At 40.1% G+C, this 21,240-nt stretch overlaps 1 protein-coding gene across 2 annotated transcripts in view; it reads left to right on the plus strand.

The window, feature by feature from the left end:
* Window positions 1-356: 356 nt before the first annotated feature.
* The window catches only part of dvl1a (dishevelled segment polarity protein 1a), a 46,133-nt gene continuing 25,249 nt past the window's right edge, over window positions 357-21,240 (plus strand). For both annotated transcript variants that reach the window (XM_017708544.2, XM_017708553.2), the window contains exons 1-3: window positions 357-526; window positions 13,680-13,749; window positions 16,331-16,452. In XM_017708544.2, coding sequence (XP_017564033.1) covers window positions 357-526; window positions 13,680-13,749; window positions 16,331-16,452 — 362 coding nt within the window. The remainder of the gene's footprint in view (window positions 527-13,679; window positions 13,750-16,330; window positions 16,453-21,240) is intronic.

The raw sequence follows: 21,240 nt of genomic DNA on the forward strand, positions 1-21,240 counted from the left end.
ACCAATCGTAGAGCAGAACAGCGGCTCGACTAGCCAATCCCATCGCGGTAGGCGGGACTTTCAGGAATACAGGTGGGAAAAAAAGCCTACCGCCTTCCTGTTTTCCAGGCGATACGAGCTACCGCACTGGGAGACTGAGTGACGCCGGACCGGGATCGATTATGTCTGCGACCGCGCGCTCCGCCAAAGGCGAGGTTATCTGCTTTCCTACATGAAACAGACAGCTAGCCATGTCTTCGTTCAGCACCGTGTCCTGTTCTTAGCCGTGCTCTACAGACATATGTGTTGTGTTTTCGTTGCTGTAAGCCCTCCGTGGTGTCGTTGTCAATGACTGTCCTGCCCCTCTAGCTTTACTCATGGCGGAGACAAAAATAATCTATCACATCGATGAAGAGGAAACTCCGTATTTAGTGAAACTGACCGTTTCCCCGGACAAAGTCACTCTCGCCGATTTTAAGAATGTCCTCAGCAACCGTCCGGTCAACAGCTACAAATTCTTCTTCAAGTCCATGGACCAGGATTTTGGGTAAGCCTGAGGAATTCGACTTACATGCTATGTGCGCTTATTCAGGCGAATGAGCACACCCGGATCGCTGCACTTGTGCTAGCTGAGCCCCTGTGTGCTCCGGGATCGAGCATAAAGACTCCGGAGGCTGGCTCGGTTATCAGTCTGATTATCGCAGTGGTGTATGGGGGTTGGCACCTGCTTTCTAGAAAGCCCGGAAAGCCTGTTTGGGCACTGTGGGGCTAGTCCTTGTTCGGTGTGGTCAGCAGCCACATGGACCACATCAGAGCTCGATTTGTCATTCCAGTCACACCACAGATTGTCTGCTGGCACAAATATGGTGGCTGGTTCCTATTCCTGATTCCTGGTTCAGTGTGCCGTGATCAGAAGAGACTCTTCAGGCGCCCCAAAGTTTCCCCTGCTGAAACAAGAGCTGTCATTCCATGGAAAGAGTGGCATTTGAGTTCACAGCAAGTGATGAGACTAAAGCCTGCTGATGAGTTTGAAGTTGATCGTTTAAAGTTCGTCGCTAGCGCAGGGAAGGAATATCATTTTTGTAGCACAACGCATATTAACACGTTATTTGGAGTGGTCCTTTATAGATGATTAATAAACGTTTAACAGATTATTAATGACACATCAACAACATATCAGTGAAGCTGCAGTAGTGCAGCCTCTGAAAACACTGAAGTAAATATCTTGTAGATGTCCTGTTGATACATTACTGACATTAAGTAGATGTTTTGTTAATATGTTACTTCTATTACGCAAAACCTTACCCAACACCTAACCCTAACCCTGACCTTAACCTCAACCCAAAACCTTAACCCTGACCCTAATCTTATCCTCAACCCAAAATCACATCTTTTTGACATGTTACTGAGAGTCTGTTGAGCGTGTGTTTCATCTAAAAGGACCACTCAGAATAAAGTGTCCCCATATATATGATGTGCAGAATTTGTGGCGGATTTCTATTATTTTTCCAGTATGTTTGCACGCTAAATTAATGCCGTAATTAAGTTAGCTTCCTGAAGAGAGCGTGTTAGCTTATTTTGACTTATAAAATCAACAAGACGTCACTTGTCCAGACCTGTTCCAGTATAGCTATATCAGGATTACAGGCACTTTTATACGTCCACATTGAATTTCCTCCTAATGCTTTACTGTACAAAGCTGTATTAACATCATACTTTTGCCATGTTCAGGTCTGTGTCTGCTTCCACACTAACACAGCATACAATGACTGAATATATAAACATGAACTTTAATAGAAAAATGACACCAGCCTGTTTAGCTATAAAAATAATAATACACTCGTCACATCAAGCGACATGATGAGACGAAGTGACATCATTTAAGGCTTTTGAGGTGCTTTTTTTTTTTTTTTTGACACTTTGTTGTTTTCTTCATCCTTAACAGGGCGCATGAAGTGTAACACTCACAGAAACTAGACAGAGTGAACCCTTTATATGAAACATTGTGCAGTATTCACAATAACGCCACATCATTTACTGTTGAAAAAGTGACGTTAGAAGGCCTAACTGTGTGAGAGCGGATTAAAAGGAGCGTGGCAGTCAGTTTTGCATGAAATAACTCACCCTGTCACATTCCTCTCCGTCACAGGTTCATTGTGATAAGGTTGTGCTTAATAGCAGCTGCATTTTGCCACAAAAACATGCTTACTTAGGTGGGCACGTATGTTTTGTGAGCAATGTGGAATTGAAACAATGGAAGACATAAACGTGATTTCTTTCTTCTCTCATTTTGAAATTAGTTTGTCAGTGTGGTACTGATCTCATGTAATGACTGTAACATTACAAGAATTTGTACACGATCTGGATGATTACTAGTTTGCTATAGACGACAAGCACACGATTACTATAGTACTACAGGGGTGTTACATGGAGACTGAACAGTTATAGAAAGATTACACCTTAGTAATGTTATAGTTATTCACAGTATTGCTCTAGATCTTGTAGTTATAGGCTTCAGTGCTCTTAGTGATCTTTCGGTAATGCTGTATATTATCTTTTTATCAGGTTACATTTTTGTGAAAATGTCAACAAGAGGTGTAATATGAGACCCGAGCTAGCATTGTTCCAGGCCAACATGAGGGCTATTAATGTAGCACAACCTCATACCCAGATCTATGTAGCCTGTTCATAGAGAATCCTTGTTGGCCATCGTCTCCTGGACTGTCCATACAGGTCGTTATACTGATCATTAGAAGCAGGTTGTGGTCGATGGTTTGGTTTAATTCGGGGATCGGTTTGTTTTTGCCACTGTCTACGTTTGTAACAGCAGCCGTGGCCAGTTAAAGGTGGGTTTCATCACATACAGAGTGGAGATACACACCCATCAGCCGTCACGTTAGAACCTCTTCGTTGTTTTTTACACTCAAAGTGTCCATTTTATTAGCTCCACTTACCATACAGGTGCAATTACTGACTATAGTCCATCTTTTTTCCCTGTATACAATGTTAGCCCTCTTTTACACTGTTCTTCAATGGCCAGGACCCCCACAGGACCACCTCAGCACAGGTATTATCAGGATGGTGGATCATGCTCATCACTGCATTGACACTGACATGGTGGCGTGTGTGTTGTGCCGGTAAGAGCAGATCAGACACAGCAGTGCCGCTGGAGTTTTAAATGTGTCCACTCATTGTCCACTCTATTAGACGCATCTACCTTGTTGGTCCACCTTGTAGAGTCTAATAGTCAGAGATGACAGAGATGACAGCTTGTCGGCTGCTGCACAGTTTGTGTTGGTCATCCTCTAGTCCTTTATCAGTGGTCACAGGACGCTGCTGGGTAGATATTTTTGGGTGATGGACTATTCTCAGTCCAGCAGTGACACTGAGGTTATTAAAAAATCCAGCATGTCTGATCCACTCGCACCAGTGCAACACACTAACACACCCCCCACCACATCAGTGTCAGTGCAGTGCTGAGAATGATCCATTCGCTGCTCTGTGGTGGTCCTGTGGAAGTCCCGACCATTGAAGAAGGGGGCTAACAAAGCATGCACATAAATGGACTACAGTCTATAATTGTAGAAATACAAAGTGCACCTATATATAAGTGGAGCTGATAAAATGGACAATGAGCACAGCAACAAGGAGGTGGTTTTACTGTTAGCGCTGATCTGTGTATTAAAACATAAAGAAGTCCCTGTTCACCAGGGCTAAATCACTTAGATAATGCTAGCCTTTATGTTTTAATAAAAGGCTTAAGCATGCGTTATTCAGCCTCGGTAATAAGTTTGGCAGGCTATTAGTCATTTTATGCTGCCTGTTAAAGACTCATTAAGCGAGAGTGTAGCTACTCAGGAGATGGATGATCATAAATATATTGCGAGTGGACTGCTAAGAGCTTTTAGACGGAGCAGTCTCTTTGAATTAGCGCATTTGTACTGGGAAAAAGCCCCTGAATAGTTGGACGGTCTATTCAACGTTTTCTCCATTTTCTTCCAGGTTTACTCACAGTTAGGTGTGTGTATGAAACTCTCTCAAAGGAGTTGTTTGTCTAGTTAATGACATATTTTTGATTCTTAAACTTGCGATTTTCTTGAAGTAAAGGTTCACAAGAAAAACTGCGTTTGCACTACTTTCCTCTTGCCTCAAAGACAGGAGATCAGCCAAGAAATGTTTGGTGTCTGAAGTTTTGCCATCGTTTCCATTACTGGCCAGCTACATTTGCCTTGTAGCTTCAGTGTGCAAAACTGAAACAGCAAACTTCCGACACCAAACATGTCTTGCCTAATCGACAACATTTAGGGGAGGGAGGAAGTTGGGTAAAGTAGATTTTTTAGTGAGTTGTTATGGAAAATTAATGCTGAACAATTGTGTTTCTCCTGTACACAGCTGCAATATTGTGTCTGACATGAAGTCTAATATTTTTAGTTAGGTCTAAATTAGCACAATAAACACTTCTGTGTGGTTGATATAATTTCCCGCAACAAAACTATAGCTCACTGCAAATGTTGCAAATTCAGCCGTGTTTTTATTTTGGCAAACTTTTTAACTGACTGTCATTGGTTGGTGGTTAATCATCATCAGCATCCCTAAATTCAAGATAGCGACCCATCGATGATAAAACATGCACTTCTGGTTCTGAAATTTGATTGGGTGTATCCAAATTCATTATAGCATCTGCGTATTGGGGTGAGGTATTAAATAAGTGAATGTTGAGTGTTAAATGTGTTTTTTTTTGTTTTTAGATGTGAAGCACCTCATGTTTAAAATGGAATGGAAAGTCATGTAAATGACCACAGGGAAAAAAAGGTGACACTGTTTATTCACTTCTTGTATCCCTGATTGGCCATCTGTATTCTTGGGCAAAGACAGCCTGTGTGTGGGAAGCACTATAAAAATCAGAGAAAAAGTGTTTATTGTATAGACAGAACTTGTCTGCATAACATGTGGTCAGGCATGGGCAAGTATGTGAAATAAATGTCCCGAAACCATATTAAACCCACCCTACACAAGTTTTGTTTAAACTGAAAACTGACAGAATGATTATATGACCAGAAGCTAAAATAAAGGACAAAATAACAGGACTGTACACTCAGGGGTCACTGGAAGTTCTAGCTAAAGTAAAAATGAACATATATACCATGGCTGGGACGGCTTTGGTTCAGCATACCTTCATATCTCTTCAAAGCAGTCACCGTCCACCATGTCCTCTAATTTTTCACACTGGTGTGATTTCCTCACCGTGCCCATCACATGTAAACATGGACGATGGATGGATAGTTGTCTGTCTTGTCACTTGCAGATATATGCGTTTGATATAATTCATGGTTGTAGTTGTTGAAAAGTCTTCCCAAACATCACCATATTTAGCTGTGCACTTCATTTTGTATTAGGCCTGTGTATTGGAACCAATGTCTGTCTGTCTGCCCTGTGATAGACTGGACACCTGTCCAGGGTGTATCCTGACTTCCACCCAATGACTGATGGGATAGGCTCCAGCTTTTAACCAGTAGGTCATTGTTTGGTAGTCAGTTAATGGGTAATTTGTTCATCATCTAGTTTTTGCCAATTACCCAGGTTTATACAAAAACACATTACACATTATACGTATAATTCCACCTGGTATACAGTTCATTTAGCAGTATCTTTATCTGCATAGGCTGCAACAAGGCTTTGTTTTACTATCTCTTTCTGTTTTAGTTCTGTGCAAAGGAAGTAGGAGTAGTTCTAAGACAGGGATGTGATGAAATTAGTGTCCATGCGGTGTCCATGGCTATGGCTGAGTTTGGCCTTTCTTTCCCACATAAACACAAGCCCTGCATGTGCAGTGGAGGTGGGGAAGTGAAATGATCTGGGTCATGTGTACTAGTGGGAGTGTTGGAGGCGTCTTTGTTTGTGTGCTACTTAAGAGTCAGCCACGGTTCATTCACCAGAGCTGATGGTTCAGGTTTTTGGTGCATGTTGGTGAGCTCAACATCAGACCCACGACACGCGCATGTATGTCACACACCCGCATCTCAGCGTGACCTTGCGAGAGGAATTGGCTTTTCCTGGTAACATGGCGCAGTCGACTATCAGCATTCATTTTGTTGTCTTTCTCAGCCTTGGATGCACTCCGGGGCTCGTAGGGTGCATGAACAAACACTGTGTTTGTCCTTCAAAGTCCAGCTCTCTGGGTCAGCGGGGTTGATATTGGTATTTTGTTTTGCTGACGTGTTTCAGGTTTGGGGGCTAGATGTGAAGGAAGCAGGACACGATTAACCTTGATTACTCGGTTAGAACAATCATGTTTTCCTGAGAAAAAAACCTGCATGTTTTAGGGTACGAATGCTGTCAATGTAGTGGTACATTCAGGGCTACGGCTTCAGTAACTTTGCAATGGGAACATAACCGCACCATATTCAATTGTGAAGTTGCATTAACTCTATAATTCCTGTCTTAACTCCAGGCTTTTCATTTTATTTTTCTACATTTCCATGATACACATGTTGATATTCTTTTTTCCTGAGGGTTGTAAGATGATGCTGTGAACTGAGTACTGTTTCTTGCTCTAAATGCCTGATACCGTGAATGACTTCTATAGCTCCGTTTAACACAATCCGTGATATTCCCATGATATTCCCAGAGTGATAAAAGCTAGTTTGGTTAACCTCCCTTTGGTGGCTGAATAGCCGTGCCAAGGTTGAGAGAGCAAGCTTGAGCTGGAACAGGAGAAATCATCCTCGTACTCAGCTCCTCTTTGGGAGCACTTTGAGTTTAAAAAGTTTACCAAGTGACATAACTGACATTGCTCAACGAGAGTATCAAATACCTTAACCTCATTTCTGAAAGCATCACCCAAGTTAATGTGTCAGTTAATAGCACAAGGCCACGTTTGACCATTTTCTTATTAAAATGTTCTGTTTCACCGTAAATGAAGCAGCAGTTACATGTTACTGAGGCTCCATTTAAGGTGGAATGGAAAATTCCTGGATTCCTGAGTCCTGGATTCTGCGGTTTGCTGGGAGTTATTGACATTAGAAAATCCCCTCTGACTTATTTCACTAAGAAAGTCAGAGCTACTCTTCCTATAGAAACTCAAGATATTATATAACCTGTGATGCTGTTCATTTAATATTGAGATGTAGCCTTGTAGATTAGATATTTTTTGTTTATTCTTATGAAGATAATGAATATTTGTTTATGTTTTTGTTTATTTGTTTTATGTCTGCTAAAGAAAAGGCCAGTTATCCCTTTAACGAGCACTTCTGTCTTTTTGAGAAAATAGTGGGAACTGAAAAAAGCTTTGGAAACGACCGAAAAAATTCTAAGTAAATAAATAAATGCGAAAATATACAGTCTCCTGCAAGGAGGGTGGGGGTACCCACTACACCAATCGCATGCTTGAAAAACGTTAAGTGAGTAAGTAAGATAAGAACTGGTTCAAATCTGCACTTTTCACCAGGGAAAGTAAATGTTGTGCAACTGTAGAACTGAAGGCCCACAAGGAATTTTATGTGCTGGTCACATTGTTTGTACCTTAGGGGGCAAAAATCCACCTCTGTGGCCCTTTTTCTGACAGTGTGCTCAATGAATAAGCTATGATTAGATGGCTGTTTCCATGTTGATACTGCATAATATAAATCCTCCCACAAGTCTCGCTTCTAGTGTGAAACAGCCTGACTGACACATGCATTTATGTGAATTTTCTTGCTGTGTAGTTTTTTTTATTATATTTGTAGTATAGTACTATATATGTAGTATATTTTTTCAAATCTTTAATAGCCTTCAGTCTTTTAAGGCCTTCTAGTTGAAATGTTTTTGAAGGCTGTGCATTTGTTCATATTGAGTTTAGTCAATTTGTTTTTGTTTTGCCTTATTTCTTGATTATGATCTAAGTAATCTAAATTAGTAATGTAATCGATAGTGATAGCACTAAGAAGAAATCCATTGGAACTGCAGATAAATGGAAATAATGGGTCGACCTTGTTATAAATTTTAGTGACTTAGCTGCTTTTCAGTTATTTTAAGTGTGTTGCCAATGTCACTGTCCAATAGTGTTCATGTACATATCTACTGATGCTGATACATAAATATTTGCATGATGTATAAACTATGTCCTCACATTATAGAGACATATAATATTTATCTCTGTAGGGTTGCAGAAGCAGAGGTGTCTATTTTGTAATTGTAGTCCACCATCACGTAAATATCCAGCTCCTCCAGAGCACAATAAATCCATAATCAAATATTGTTTGGAAATATTGTTCAAATCTAGACGTCTGTCCAATGCCGATCATTTTTAAAATAAATATCTGCTGATGGTGATATGATTCATATGTCCATCCCTGGTGTGCCGTGTATGTGGTCTCTGGTGTAAAAATAGCAAAACAGCGTAAAGTGCTTCTGATTTTTGTCCATAGATTTTGTACTGATGCTTTGATCAGTGCTCTCAGTCTTGCAGGCTGACTTTATTTACTGTAATAAGCAGTGATCATTTTCTAATGTCAGTGAAATCTCAAATCGATTACTGTAAATGTGTAACACATAAACACACATGAAAGAGAAATCGACTTGTCCAAGTCTGTAAGCAAACTGCTAAGTAGCTGGCAAAAATCCATTTTGACTAATGACTGTGTAAGAGCTGTGCTGCAATGCTCTTAACCTCACTGTTATTTTTGTTTGATGGATATGATGCGCTTGGAGAGGACCCACTCACCGCGTAGTACGCTTGCACTGATGGCCTGTGGTGATCAAATGCTTTTACGTTCCATCTGAGCCCCCCTCATTTATCAGACCATAACTAGCCTTAATTTGTGCCCCAGCACAAATAAACACCACTAATCCTTCCACTACTGATACGTAACCCAGCTATAGGTTTCAGCATTGGCATAATAAACGACAATCTCCTGCAAATCTTCTGTCATTATCCGCTGAAATCTGTTAATACCCTGCTAAACCTGCAGCTCGGAAGAGCCAGAGCGGTGTCAGGCACCCAAACACATGTCCCTCTAGAAGAGTGTGTGTGAGTGGATCAGTGACCTACAAAGTGAATCTAGTGTTTTAAATGACATTTAATACAGTGTAGTCTACATATTCAGTTGGCATTTCTGTGTCATTAAGGTCTAGTTTTACTTTAGGATGCCTGGGAGGTTATTTTCAGGAGTAATCTGTCCCACTGGCTTCACAGAAGCTATTAAATATATTTAATGTAGGGAAATATGATGAGATCATATCAGCATTGGACAGATGTTTCAATTTTAACAATAATTCAAATCAATATTTGATGAAATATTTGTTTTATTCTGGAAGAATACAGTGTTTAGGTGATGCTGGTCTACTATGTTAAGATGCATGTATTTTATTAATTTTACTACATTTGTAATCCAATAAAAGCAAATCTTATGTCTCTGCAATGCTAAATCATGTAGACACAATCCCAGTTTGCCCATTCACAGTTCCGGATTGGTGCACCCCTAATTTTGTAATGTTTAGGTCTTAGGCTGGCTTTACGCATTGAAACTGTCATGCAGCTTTAGTTGCATAAATTTTCTGAAATTGCATAAAATTTGCTGAAATCTCCATATTTAAGTTTGTAGAGGATCCTCACCTTCCGTTACTGTGTTTGCAGTCCCCAGGGCCACCAAATCTCCTCCCTGTTCCTCAGTCCTACACCAGTCCTAGTACAGCTATGAGGGCATCTGGCCCTTTCAGAGTTCTCCCCCCTCCCTCAATCGGTTTTCCCTCATACTACCTCCACCATGTTGAAGGCATGGTCTGAACTCACAAACACTTAGAAAATCAGCAAAACATGTCGCTTGACTAGAGGTGCTCAGACTTATGCATATGCCTGTATATCAAGCTTTAACATTTGTCTGATGCCAATATCTTTAAAGCAAATATCTACCGATACCAGTACGATTTCGATATAGTCTTGCAAATATCGTCCAGCAGTCGGTGTGAAAGTCAGGGTATTGATATTGATACATTTTCAACCACTGATACCCAGCCTCAGTCAAAGCCCCTCCACCACAGGAGTTAAAAGGTTTAGCCCTGTCCTAACAGCTCAGGTGGTGTGAATAAGATGTTAATACAGCTGCAGCACTGCACAGTTTCGAAAAAGCAGAGAGCAGCTCTCCTGTGGCGCTGATCAACAAAGCGTTCATGCGACTGGACCTGGTGTGTCTGTTTGTTTTTCGATGGTGAGGGAGTCCTGTGTGAGTTGCGCAGCATCTACTTTTGTTCAGCCTCGCAGCTGGAGAGGCCCATATCACAGGAAATCCCTGAAACAGATAAGCTAGAACATCAACAGGGCAGCGGTGACATTACGGCACCCCTAATAAACACCTCACCTCATATGTCATAGCTGTATGAGCAAGTTAAACCCAAAAATGTCTTGTTATTTTTATTGTTATTCCTTAAATCTGTGCCTCATTACAGTGCCACCTGTTGTTGCTGATTTTGAACACATTAACAGCAGCTGGGGGATAAAGAGAAAATGAAAATGGTCACGAAAAAATGTTATAAAAAAAAAAAAGCAAAATACAAGAAAAAAGGATTGTTTTCATTATCAGGGCCCAAAATTCTAATGCGTTCTGCACTTGTCTATATGTCTGATGGCATTTCCTCTTCTGTGCATGTTTGCTCAGACCACACTTCCTTGAGGTCACCCTCATGAGCTTCCCAATGAGCGGCTCTATATTATGGAGCTCTCGAGAGGACACGAGCACTTCCTACCCCCGACTGGAGTTCCAGCCCTGCTTCCTCTACGGTGCTTACAGCTCTGGAGCTGGCCGCAGACCCCTTGTGTTTTTCTTTTTTTTACCCTACCACAAGTCCATGTTATCATCGTCTTCTAGTCCCAGCTCGCACTCCTCCCAGCAGTACGGCGCCCCCCCCCGGGTCATGTGACCTGGAAGTTCTGGAGGAGCTCAGAGGAAAGAGTTGTAATTTTAGCATCTGATGGAATTTCTCAAGACATGCATGAAAGCTTCACATGCAGCCTCTTGTTGTGTGCTGTTTGCATTTGTTTATTTTGTTTGTTTATTAATGTTTTTTTGCTTCTGTGCTGAATATCTGCATATCTGTGGTATCTGTTGAGTATCTGCGGTGGTGCTCTGTTTGCGCGTGTCTGTGGATCTGACCTGTACAGAGTGACGGGAGACTAGCAGGTGTGTGACTGTTGAACCGTGTCTCAGAGGGTTAAAGGGTAACTGTGTGGTATTTCTGTAGGGAATTTACAGCCTGGGACGAACACTGAAGGACCCATGCAAACACACCCGATCACTCTATTAATAACCCCCCAACCCCATCCTGACACCTCCGCTGCTCTCTCTCTCTCTCTCTCTCTCTCTCTCTCTCTCTCTCTCTCTCTCTCTCTCTCCCTCTCTCTCTATCTCTCTCTCTCTCTCTCTCTCTCTCTCTCTCTCTCTTTCTCAAACACACACACACACAGAATTGTTTTTATACTTACTCAGGATATGATTTCATATGTATGTCCCATATATATTTTATATATGTAAATATATGTATGAGACAGTGTTGTGCAAAAACTCCAGTTATTTTTTTATACCTTTTTATTTTTGTACAGAAACAATTGAAAATAAATTGAGGGAAAAAAAATCATCTTCCATTACAAGAATGTTTTTTCTTCTCTGTTTTGGAGATGCAACCGTACCCATATGTAATAATGAAATCTTACACACACACACACACACACACACATATATATATATATATATATATATACATATTCTATAAATGTATGTGTGTGTGTGTGTTTTCCAAATCACAGACCACTTTTCATTTACTTTATTTCTAGTCAAAACTAATTGCACAGAAACCTAAACAACTAAATATATCAAATATATATTTTCAGTATTCCGTGTGTGCACCCTTAACCTTTATTATAGAGATCTGTCCTATAGGGAGATTTGCTTTCAGTTTTTTAAAGAAATCTGCAGGGATATTTTTCCACCCCTCCAAAGTTCAGTCTTAGAAGTTGGTTATATTTTCTGCTTTTCATGATCCAACACATTCAGTGAGGTTGAGGTCTGAGCTCTGGAGTAAACAGTCCATTGTGAACAGCAGCAGCTTCTCATTTTATAAGGGTTCAAGTATCAAAATTGGTATCAGTATTGGCAGATAAGAACATGAAAGATATTGAAAGTTGGCATTGGCCCGATTCCTAGTTTTGGTGGTCTACCAGGTCTTGCATCGTTGTATTTTTTCAAAATTTTTGAACTCCAGTTTTTTGTGAACTAAAGACACTATATTACCAAAAGTATTCGCTTATCTGCCATTCTTAGTCCACAGGGTTTAATATGATGTTGGCCCACGCTTTGCAGCTATAACAGCTTCTGGGAAGACTTTCCACAAGGTTTAGGAGTGTGTTTATGGGAATGTTTGACCATTCTTCCAGAAGCACATTTGTGAGGTCAGACATGTTGGACGAGAAGGCCTGGCTCACAGTCTCCACTCTAATTCATCCCAAAGGTGTTCTGTTGGGTTGAGGTCAGGACTCTGTGCAGGCCAGGCAAGTTCTTCTACCCCAAACTTGCTCATCCATGTCTTTATGGACTTTGCTTTGTGCGCTGGTGCGCAGTCATGTTAGAACATGAAGGTGCAGTCCCCAAACTGTTCCCACAAAGTTGGGAGCGTCAAATTGTTCAAAATCTCTTGCACCCCACGCTTTGCATTGGGCTTGATAGTAGGCTTGGTGATGTAGGGCTTGGATGCAGTTGCTCATCCATGGAAACCCATTCCATGAAGCTCTCTATGCTGTTCTTGAGCTAATCTGAAGGCCACTTGAATTTTGGAGGTCTGTAATGATTGACTCTGCAGAAAGTTGGCGATCCACTGTGCACTATGCACCTCAGCATTCGCTGACCCTGCTCTGTCATTTTACATGGCCTACCACTTTGTGGCTGAGTTGCTGTCTTTCCCAGTCACTTCCACTTTGTTATAATACCTCTGACAGTTAACTGTGGAATATTTAGTAGCGAGGAAATTTCACAACAAGTGCCGTCCTATCACGGTACCATGCTGGAATTCAGCTCCTGAGAGTGACCCATTCTTTCAATAATGTTTGTAGAAGCAGTCTGCAGGCCTAGGTGCTTAGTTTTATACACCTGTGGTCATGGAAGTGATAGGAACACATGAATTCAATTATTTGGATGGGTAAGTGAATACTTTTGGCAATATAGTGTGTATATATATATATATATGTGTGTGTGTGTATTTACATATATATGGCAATGTTGCCATTGTTATTCTCTTGTAGACTTACACTTAAAATTTTTTTGTCCTGAAAATGTACAAATACAAACACAGAAACACATTATTTTTTGCTTGTGAATATTCACTGTATCATGAACAGTGAGAGAAACATTAGCATTGCCCTCATTTTTACTGCGGTGCAGCATGTGTGGCCTCCAATAACTGAAGTTTTAGTAGATAAACTGGAATGTGCATTAAGTGCTAATAAAGCCAGTCTGTAAGATGGAGTAGTTTTCAATATACTTGGTACAACAGAGACATTCAGCTTTCCCATCATAGAGTTCTAGCAGTTGCGCGCTAAGTGGAAAATTCCGCCGTTTGAGCGTGACGTGCTTTCAGTCTGCCTCAGCTTTTACAAATAGATGTGAACATAGGCAGGGAGTGCAGGGTGTGTGGTTCTCATGGGGTCCCTAACTACAGTGTGTGTGTCCTCCATGCAGGGTTGTCAAAGAGGAGATATCTGACGACAATGCCAAGCTGCCCTGCTTCAACGGTAGAGTGGTGTCCTGGGTAAGTGAGATGGACGGCGTCCTGCCCCCTTGTGACAAATGTGTGGCGTTCCATACAGCACAGCATAACATTTCAGTACTGACCCCCACCCCAGTGCTAACGCGCACGCATTCTCATACACAGGCACTTGGCTGCACTTGACCTGTGCTGCCTGTGTGTTGAGCTACAAAGTGCAAGAAGCAGCATGATTCGCTGCAGTGGAAGCACACAGGTGGAGAGAGCTGCACTGACATGCTGGCCAAATGACATTCTGCCTGGTTGCACCACAGAGGCTGAAAAATATTTCACATGCTAAATGATTTCACAACACAGTTGGAAGTGCATACTTATACTACAAACATTCAAAAGTTTGGAATCGCCAGGTTTTCAAACATTTTAAACCAGTTTTTTGGTTTATGGCGACATCCATAAACTGGTTCTAATATTGTGCCAGCACTGTGCAGCTTCACAGGTTACAGCCAATTGAGTTATCAATGACCAATTTTCCCCAATTTCTGCATAATTCAGTCACTGAGGTGTAAACAATCATTTACAGTGTGCTGATGTTAAATGGCTCATTATAGAGAAACTAGTCAACTCATTTTTTTACAGTGGCTGTGATGGGAACCAGGAGTCATAATATTTACAGCACAAATATAATATAAACAAAGCCATTTTATTTGCTATCCAAAAAGCCAGCTTTTATTTGTAGCGCTGAAAATGGTAAAATAGTGGTGAATATTTTGCCCAATACCCTGCATCTGCCTCTCTGTATGCATTTATTTTAAACAATGTTTTGGACATCAGTGTATTCATATCTATTTCATCTAGTAGCTTTCTGTGAGGGAGCTTATAGAAGCTTTAAAAAGTTAAGACGTCTGGTTCCTATCACCACTATTGTAGTCATTTCTGACTCAGCAAGTTTCTCTAGAACAGAGCATTTCACATCAAACCACTCTGAGTGACTTTGTTTACAACTCAACGATTGAATTATAGAGAAAATTTGAAAAATTGGATGTAATTCCCCATTAATAACTACATCTTCAAATACTTGAAATATGGAATACAACATTTAAAAGAGCTTTGCGCCATATTAAAAAACCTACTTAACATGATTAAATTTGTTCTCAAGGTAAGTTGTCAGCATTTATGTATGTGTGATGTGTAAAAACGCACTAATTCCTGTAGCACGCTGACATTACCAATGTAAAATGTTTTTATTGATTAGAAATTTGTGCTGACTTATGAACATTTCCATATCAAATTCATGTTTTATATGTGAAAGTTATATAAATGAGGCCTTTGGGGTCCAGTTTATAATATTTAGGCCCAATTCCATTTCTATATTATATCTATATTTCTATATATTTACACTTCCCCTTGTTTTGGAGTGTCATCTTGCGCCTTGGAACCAAGCTACAAAGGGGTAGTGAAGAGTTGAAATCTTCCCCTACAAATTGCCACAACCGTTACATAAAAAAGAGAACATTACTTCATTAACAGGCTACTAGCGGTGCTTCGCAGGCTACACTGCCAACCTGAAGTGACAGCAGAGTAGCAGTGATATTAATTACATTTAGGGCATCATATGCTTTCAAAGAGGGGAATTAAACAATTATTCTTTGGTGATATGAAGCTGAAGTCAGCTATTCTCCAGCTTCTCATTCATTTCTTGTTCCACCTTAAATGGAGCAGCAGTTACATTCTGGCGCTTCAGGTGTCAGAACGGTTACACCATTTAAGGTAAAACGGGAAGTGTAGCTAGCTACCGAGACATTAGCGTACTGTTAGCGATTTTGTATACTTGTCATGAAGAAAAGGACCAAAATACACTGAATTAACTAAAAATGAAACTAAAATGAATGCAATGGTTATCGGAATCTTTTAACAGAGAGATGCTCAGATTTTTGGGGTTTCTTTAGTTGGCCATCTTGCCGTTTTCTCTTTTTTTCTCCTAACACTCCGTTTTGCATTTGAAAAACCTCAGTTTGAAGGGCTGTGTAGCTGTAACACTTCACCATAGCCCTCCATCTCAACACATACAGTATCACACCCTACCCCTAGACATGAACACGCAAAACAGAGGGCTAAGGGCTCAGTGGTAGGGGCAAGGGGATAAATGGAACTGGGCCTTAAACATGCATTGTTGAATATAAAAATCAAAACAATGAATATGACTCCAAACTAATAACAACTGAGAATTTAATAAAGAGACACATTGCTCTCTGTAAATTGTTTTTGTTATGAATCTAGCCGTGTCCAGAAGTCAGTTAGTAGATGTGTAAAATAGTGGCTAAGCTAAAATAGCCCGAGGCATGCCCGTTTAAGTCTCATTATTTAGCCGAAGAAAGCATATAACAGTGCCTGTTTCTGCAGGTCGTTTTGCATAAGCTCTTACGCCTCACGCTTCTCCCTGCTCAATTAATGCATTCTGTTCTAGTTGCTCTTCCTGCGTTGCTTATTTATGCATGGCCACGAGTTAGCGCATAGGCACTGTGGAGAAGCTCTTCCTGAGATCTTTGTCTTATATATGTGTGTGTGTGTGTGTGTGTGTGTGTGTGTGTGTGTGTGTGTGTGTGTGTGTGTGTTTGTTTGGCTGTAGTTAGTGCTGACTGAAAGCACACACTCAGACGGCGGATCTCAGTGCCCAGAGAGCCACCCTGAGCTGCCGCCCCCGCTGGAGAGAACAGGAGGCATTGGAGACTCCAGACCCCCCTCCTTTCAGTAAGTATTCACTGAAGTGCAACTCTTTAAGCCATCGCAAACTTTAATTCTACTTAAACTTTTATTCTAGGCTTATTAGGTCCACTGTCACTTCATGGCAACACATAATAATGCTACATGCACATGAGCAAGTCAGTGCATATTTGGGATATAAGTCTCTGAACTCATAATGGTTCAAATCAGTTTAGTTTGATTCTTCAGGAATCATTTCAATTTATTATAAAATGTCAGCACAGTTTGATTCAGTTATTTTATTTTGTTTCAGTTCTGAACTGTTTTTAAAAGTACAGTGAAAACATATGGATAACCTGTTTACAAACAATGTAAATGTACAAGAGTTATATCAGAGATATAACAGTGGTCTTAAGATCCACCTGTATTCCTTGTTTTTTCCCAGGGTAAATTTACCTATTTGTACCATTTAATAACCTCTGGTCTTGAAACAGAACAATAAAACAATAAGATGCAATTATTTTGCCTAATATATCTTCTTTTTACTATCGTTTTCTAGTATGATGTATTCCTTTCAATATTTTTTGTTCAATAATATAGCATATTATAATTGATTATAACCAAATAATTTCAAAATAAAAATCGAACAAGGCCTAATTGCAGAGAATTGTATAGTGATTAAAGCACAACTCAAAAGATCCAGGCTGTTAAAACAGGTTAAAACGGCCTTTTAATGACAAAAAAATGTCAATAAAAGATCAAGACTTTCTAGATTTGATAGACCAACAACACTTTAAGTGTTGCTGAAGTCAGAGATTCCGGTAGGAAATTTTGGTGCTGGTCATGGTGTCCAGGCAATGATTCAGTTTACCGGACAAATGGGCCGGACAACCATGAGGCTAGTTTGAAAATTACTCATCCCATAAAAACTCTTTGCTAACCAAAGCATATTTGTTGGCTTTTGGAGTGGCGTCTGTGTATTTTCTCTGTGTGTTCATAGATTCTGCTGTCTTAAAGGGCCCACATCATTGATAATTTAATTTCCTGCACTTGTATGATGTAAAATAGTTTAATGCAGTGTGTAAACACAGGTTTCAAAGTGTATCATTCACTCCACCATCCATACAGTCCATATATACAAACAAAGCCACAAACCAGCCTGTTTTGAATTCGCAGTTTTCCATGATGTCACGAAAATCATGTTTACAATATACCCATCTACTCAGCCTGCAGGAGTTTAGCCTCAGTCATGTTTTTTGTGTTGATTTTTTAATATTGAACTGCTTTTTGAGTGAGGTACAATACAAGAAAGCCAATCAGAAAAAGGTTAATTACATATATTAGAATTAAAGACACAGTTTAATTCTAAACGATAAAAACAGTTTTAAATGAGGTCAAGAAAAAACTGTTCTGACTGTTTTTGGTACATAACCCTATGAAAATGAATTTAAAAGTCTTTATCAAATTGTCTTATATAAATTATAATATATAATACCAAATATGCAGAGCTGTAGCGTTTTTCCAATTTTAAACTAGAGTGTTACGGCTTGAGCAATAAAGAGGAAAAACAGAGTTTTTTGGTCCACATTTCTGTGTTTTCTCAAAAGATCATGAGCACAAATCATAATTTCCGATTCATAATGTGGCACTTTATTAATGGGAAAGAGATGAGGACTGCAGGCAGTCCCTGAAAAAGACATTGTACAGAAGGCAGCATATTTTGCTATAAAATGTGTATATATTTTTAAGAGATTATCGTGCCCTCATAGATGTGCATGTTACACATGCCATAGGCACAAATATACCTCTAGACCACAATTCTGACTTTTAAACATTACGGTGGCTGTATGGTTCTTTTGTTTGGTCCAGAGAACACAATGTTCATTACTTCTGTTAACAAACTGACGACTCAACAGTAGTGGTAATTATGACAATAATTTCTAGTTAAAAATTTTGGTTGTGCCTCCACCTAGTACACACAATACGCTGCAGATTTGACCTACTTTTTATGCTTTTTTTTTATCATTAACTGTTTTAATGAAAATCCTTACTAAAGCATGTGCATTCTTTCATTTGTGGATGCAGTGATACACTGTGTATTCCTGAGCCCATGTGATAACCTCCATCACAGAAGCATGCTAGTTTTAATACAGAGCCATCTGAGGGATCAAAGATCATGGCCATGATTTTTTGGCTTTGCCCTTTCACTGAATTCCCTGTGTCTTCTGGTGCCCCAAGCATGATTGCATCACCTGTTTAGGATATTTTTGGAACATTTCACAATGTTCCAAAAACATTTCACAACAGTAACTTTGTAGAAATTAGAAGTATATTGACACATAGACTTTTGTTAGACTATAAGTGATGATTGACCAAGACAGTGTTTTTATAATAACTTATATAAGCCACATGCACACCGATAAGCATCTCAAAACAGCTGATTTGGCGTTGTCCTCTCTGAACCCCTGACCGCAACCGCCACTGCAGTAGCAGATGTCTCCTGGCCAGCTGGAGGCTAGATCTAGTTATTGTCCGGCTGGGAGCCATGTGTATGAATCAAAGCCCAAAGGCTGCTCTCATCTCAGGGGCCTCTTGTACACAGAGCATGCTGCTGCCACATGAGTCTGTGTTTGTGTGTCTCCCAGCACTCACATGCTCATTTACCCAAATGTACGCGCCATAATACACTCCCATCTGTATGTTTGCATAATCCAGGTGCCCTCAGGCCGAGGACAGAAATAGTCCCACTAATGTAAACATTGTTAGGGTGATAAGAGTAATGAAGTTTCCCATTGTGTTTGGACACAGACAGTGCTTGGGCCATACTCCATTAGCTGTGAAGAAAGCAACAGTCAGTCGGAGCGGAGTGTTACATCACTAGTTCAAAGCAATGAAGCTTGTTTGTTTCAGCATAAACCTTTGATTTTAGCACCGCACACAGAACATTAGGCATTCTCTTTATAGTTGAATAAATGCAAAGTTAATTCAGATTGCGATGCTTTAGGGGCTGCTGGTGTTTTTCAGCTGTGTGTGTGTGTGCAAGCCAATCTGGAATCTATGCTGAGTTAAAGGGACCATATCATGGAAAAACAAAATTTCTTCACCTTCTTTGAAATTAAAGAGTTTGAAATTATGTATATAGTTTCAAAACTCTTCAGATCACATATAGAAACTAAGTTGCAAAATCAGCCATTTGAAGTAATTGCTCTTGTGATGTCACAAGAACAGATCAATTTACATAAAACTGCTTACAGCTGTTTAGCTCCACTCATTCACGTTGAAATTAGAAGGAATGTCCTATCCTGGACTACTTTTTGAATGCAACTGATTTTGAATAAAGGGCAGCCAATGAGAACAGGGTTCATTTGCATATGTCAGTCTTAAATGGACGTTACTACCAAAAATTTAACTAAACATGCCTACTCACCTGCTTCAGTGGTGCCACGGTAATCTTAAGAGTGAGATTTACTACTTTAATGACTAAGAAAGCTCCATTCTGATGATGTATTTTGAAGGTGGGAGAAACATTTAGCAAACTACAAGTGGCTTGGATCGCATACTTGTTTGAAATGTTTTGTTTTTCTGGCTAATGCAGAATGAAGCCAGATAGGTACCATTACTGCTAGAAAGCCATATATCACATCTATGTCTGTTAGCCAAGGGAAGGATTCACTATGGATGTATGAGATATGTGAGCAGTGCATGCTGGGTATTGTAGTGAAAGTATGTAAATGGAAAAAAACACACAATTCTGTCAAACTGTTGAGGGTGAAGAATATGTTGTTATGTTGACATAGAATATTGTTTAACATGACAAATAATATATCAAATGCTCGTTTTAGGCTGCCTTGCCACATGAAGGTAACAAAAACACCCTAAGGGACAAACAGAATGGTCAGGCAAAAATGAATTGTGGTTGCTTTTGTAAATAAAGCCACACAACTGTCATAGTGGGACTTCAGGGAAAAAAATGATCCCGTCTCTTTGCGCTGAGTTGAACTTTCCGGCTCTTTTTTGCCCTCTGTGGGCCAGTTAGTGCTTTAACTTTCTCAAACACATAGTTGAAGCTCTCCAACCATTTCCTGTAGCACTCACTGCCATCTAGTGCTGTGGTTTGAAATGGCTACCCTCACATCTCCTCCCTTTTTTCCAAGGCCTTTTTTCCCTTTTGCCTTCACTCCAAAAGGCTATTGGCCAATTTTCCTGGAGTTTAATTCTGTGGATTCCCAGTTGTGCGTTTCTCCCACAGTAAATCTCCCTTATTTCCATTACAAAACCACACAGTAAGCATCAGTAAATAACCAAATGTTATCTCTGGCTCGCTCTCTTTTGTGGCATGTATTATTCATTGGTGCTGGTGAATAAATTTGGAGGGATGAGGAGAATAGGTGTTTGGCCGTCCCTGAGCGGCTAAGCCGGATTAGCGGACATTAAAAGCACCCATCTCCATTACCCTGAGGACTCAGCAGGGTGCTACAGCTGCTTAATCTTCCCCAGCATCGAGCCGCCTGTCCCCCCCTTGCCTGCCTGCCTGCCTGCCGCCCCCTGCCTTCGTGGAGCTCAGAAGCTTTAGATACACAATGTCATGAATACTGTGCATACACAATATGAACAATGAGCTTTAAAGAAAGAAGGGAGGATTATGATGCAAGATAATGTGGAGGAGGCTTTATGCTGCTCATTCTTGGTTAAAAATGATGATTTCTGTTCTGTATTTCAGACTGAGGATGAGGGAGTAAATAATAGGTATGTTATAGTAGTAATATATTGTGAAATTTTCTGTATTATTGAATGGATTACATTTGTATCTAGAAGTGCACATATAAACTAATTCAT

The sequence above is a fragment of the Pygocentrus nattereri genome, chromosome 9 (assembly GCF_015220715.1).
Source record: "Pygocentrus nattereri isolate fPygNat1 chromosome 9, fPygNat1.pri, whole genome shotgun sequence".
NCBI lineage: Eukaryota > Metazoa > Chordata > Actinopteri > Characiformes > Serrasalmidae > Pygocentrus > Pygocentrus nattereri.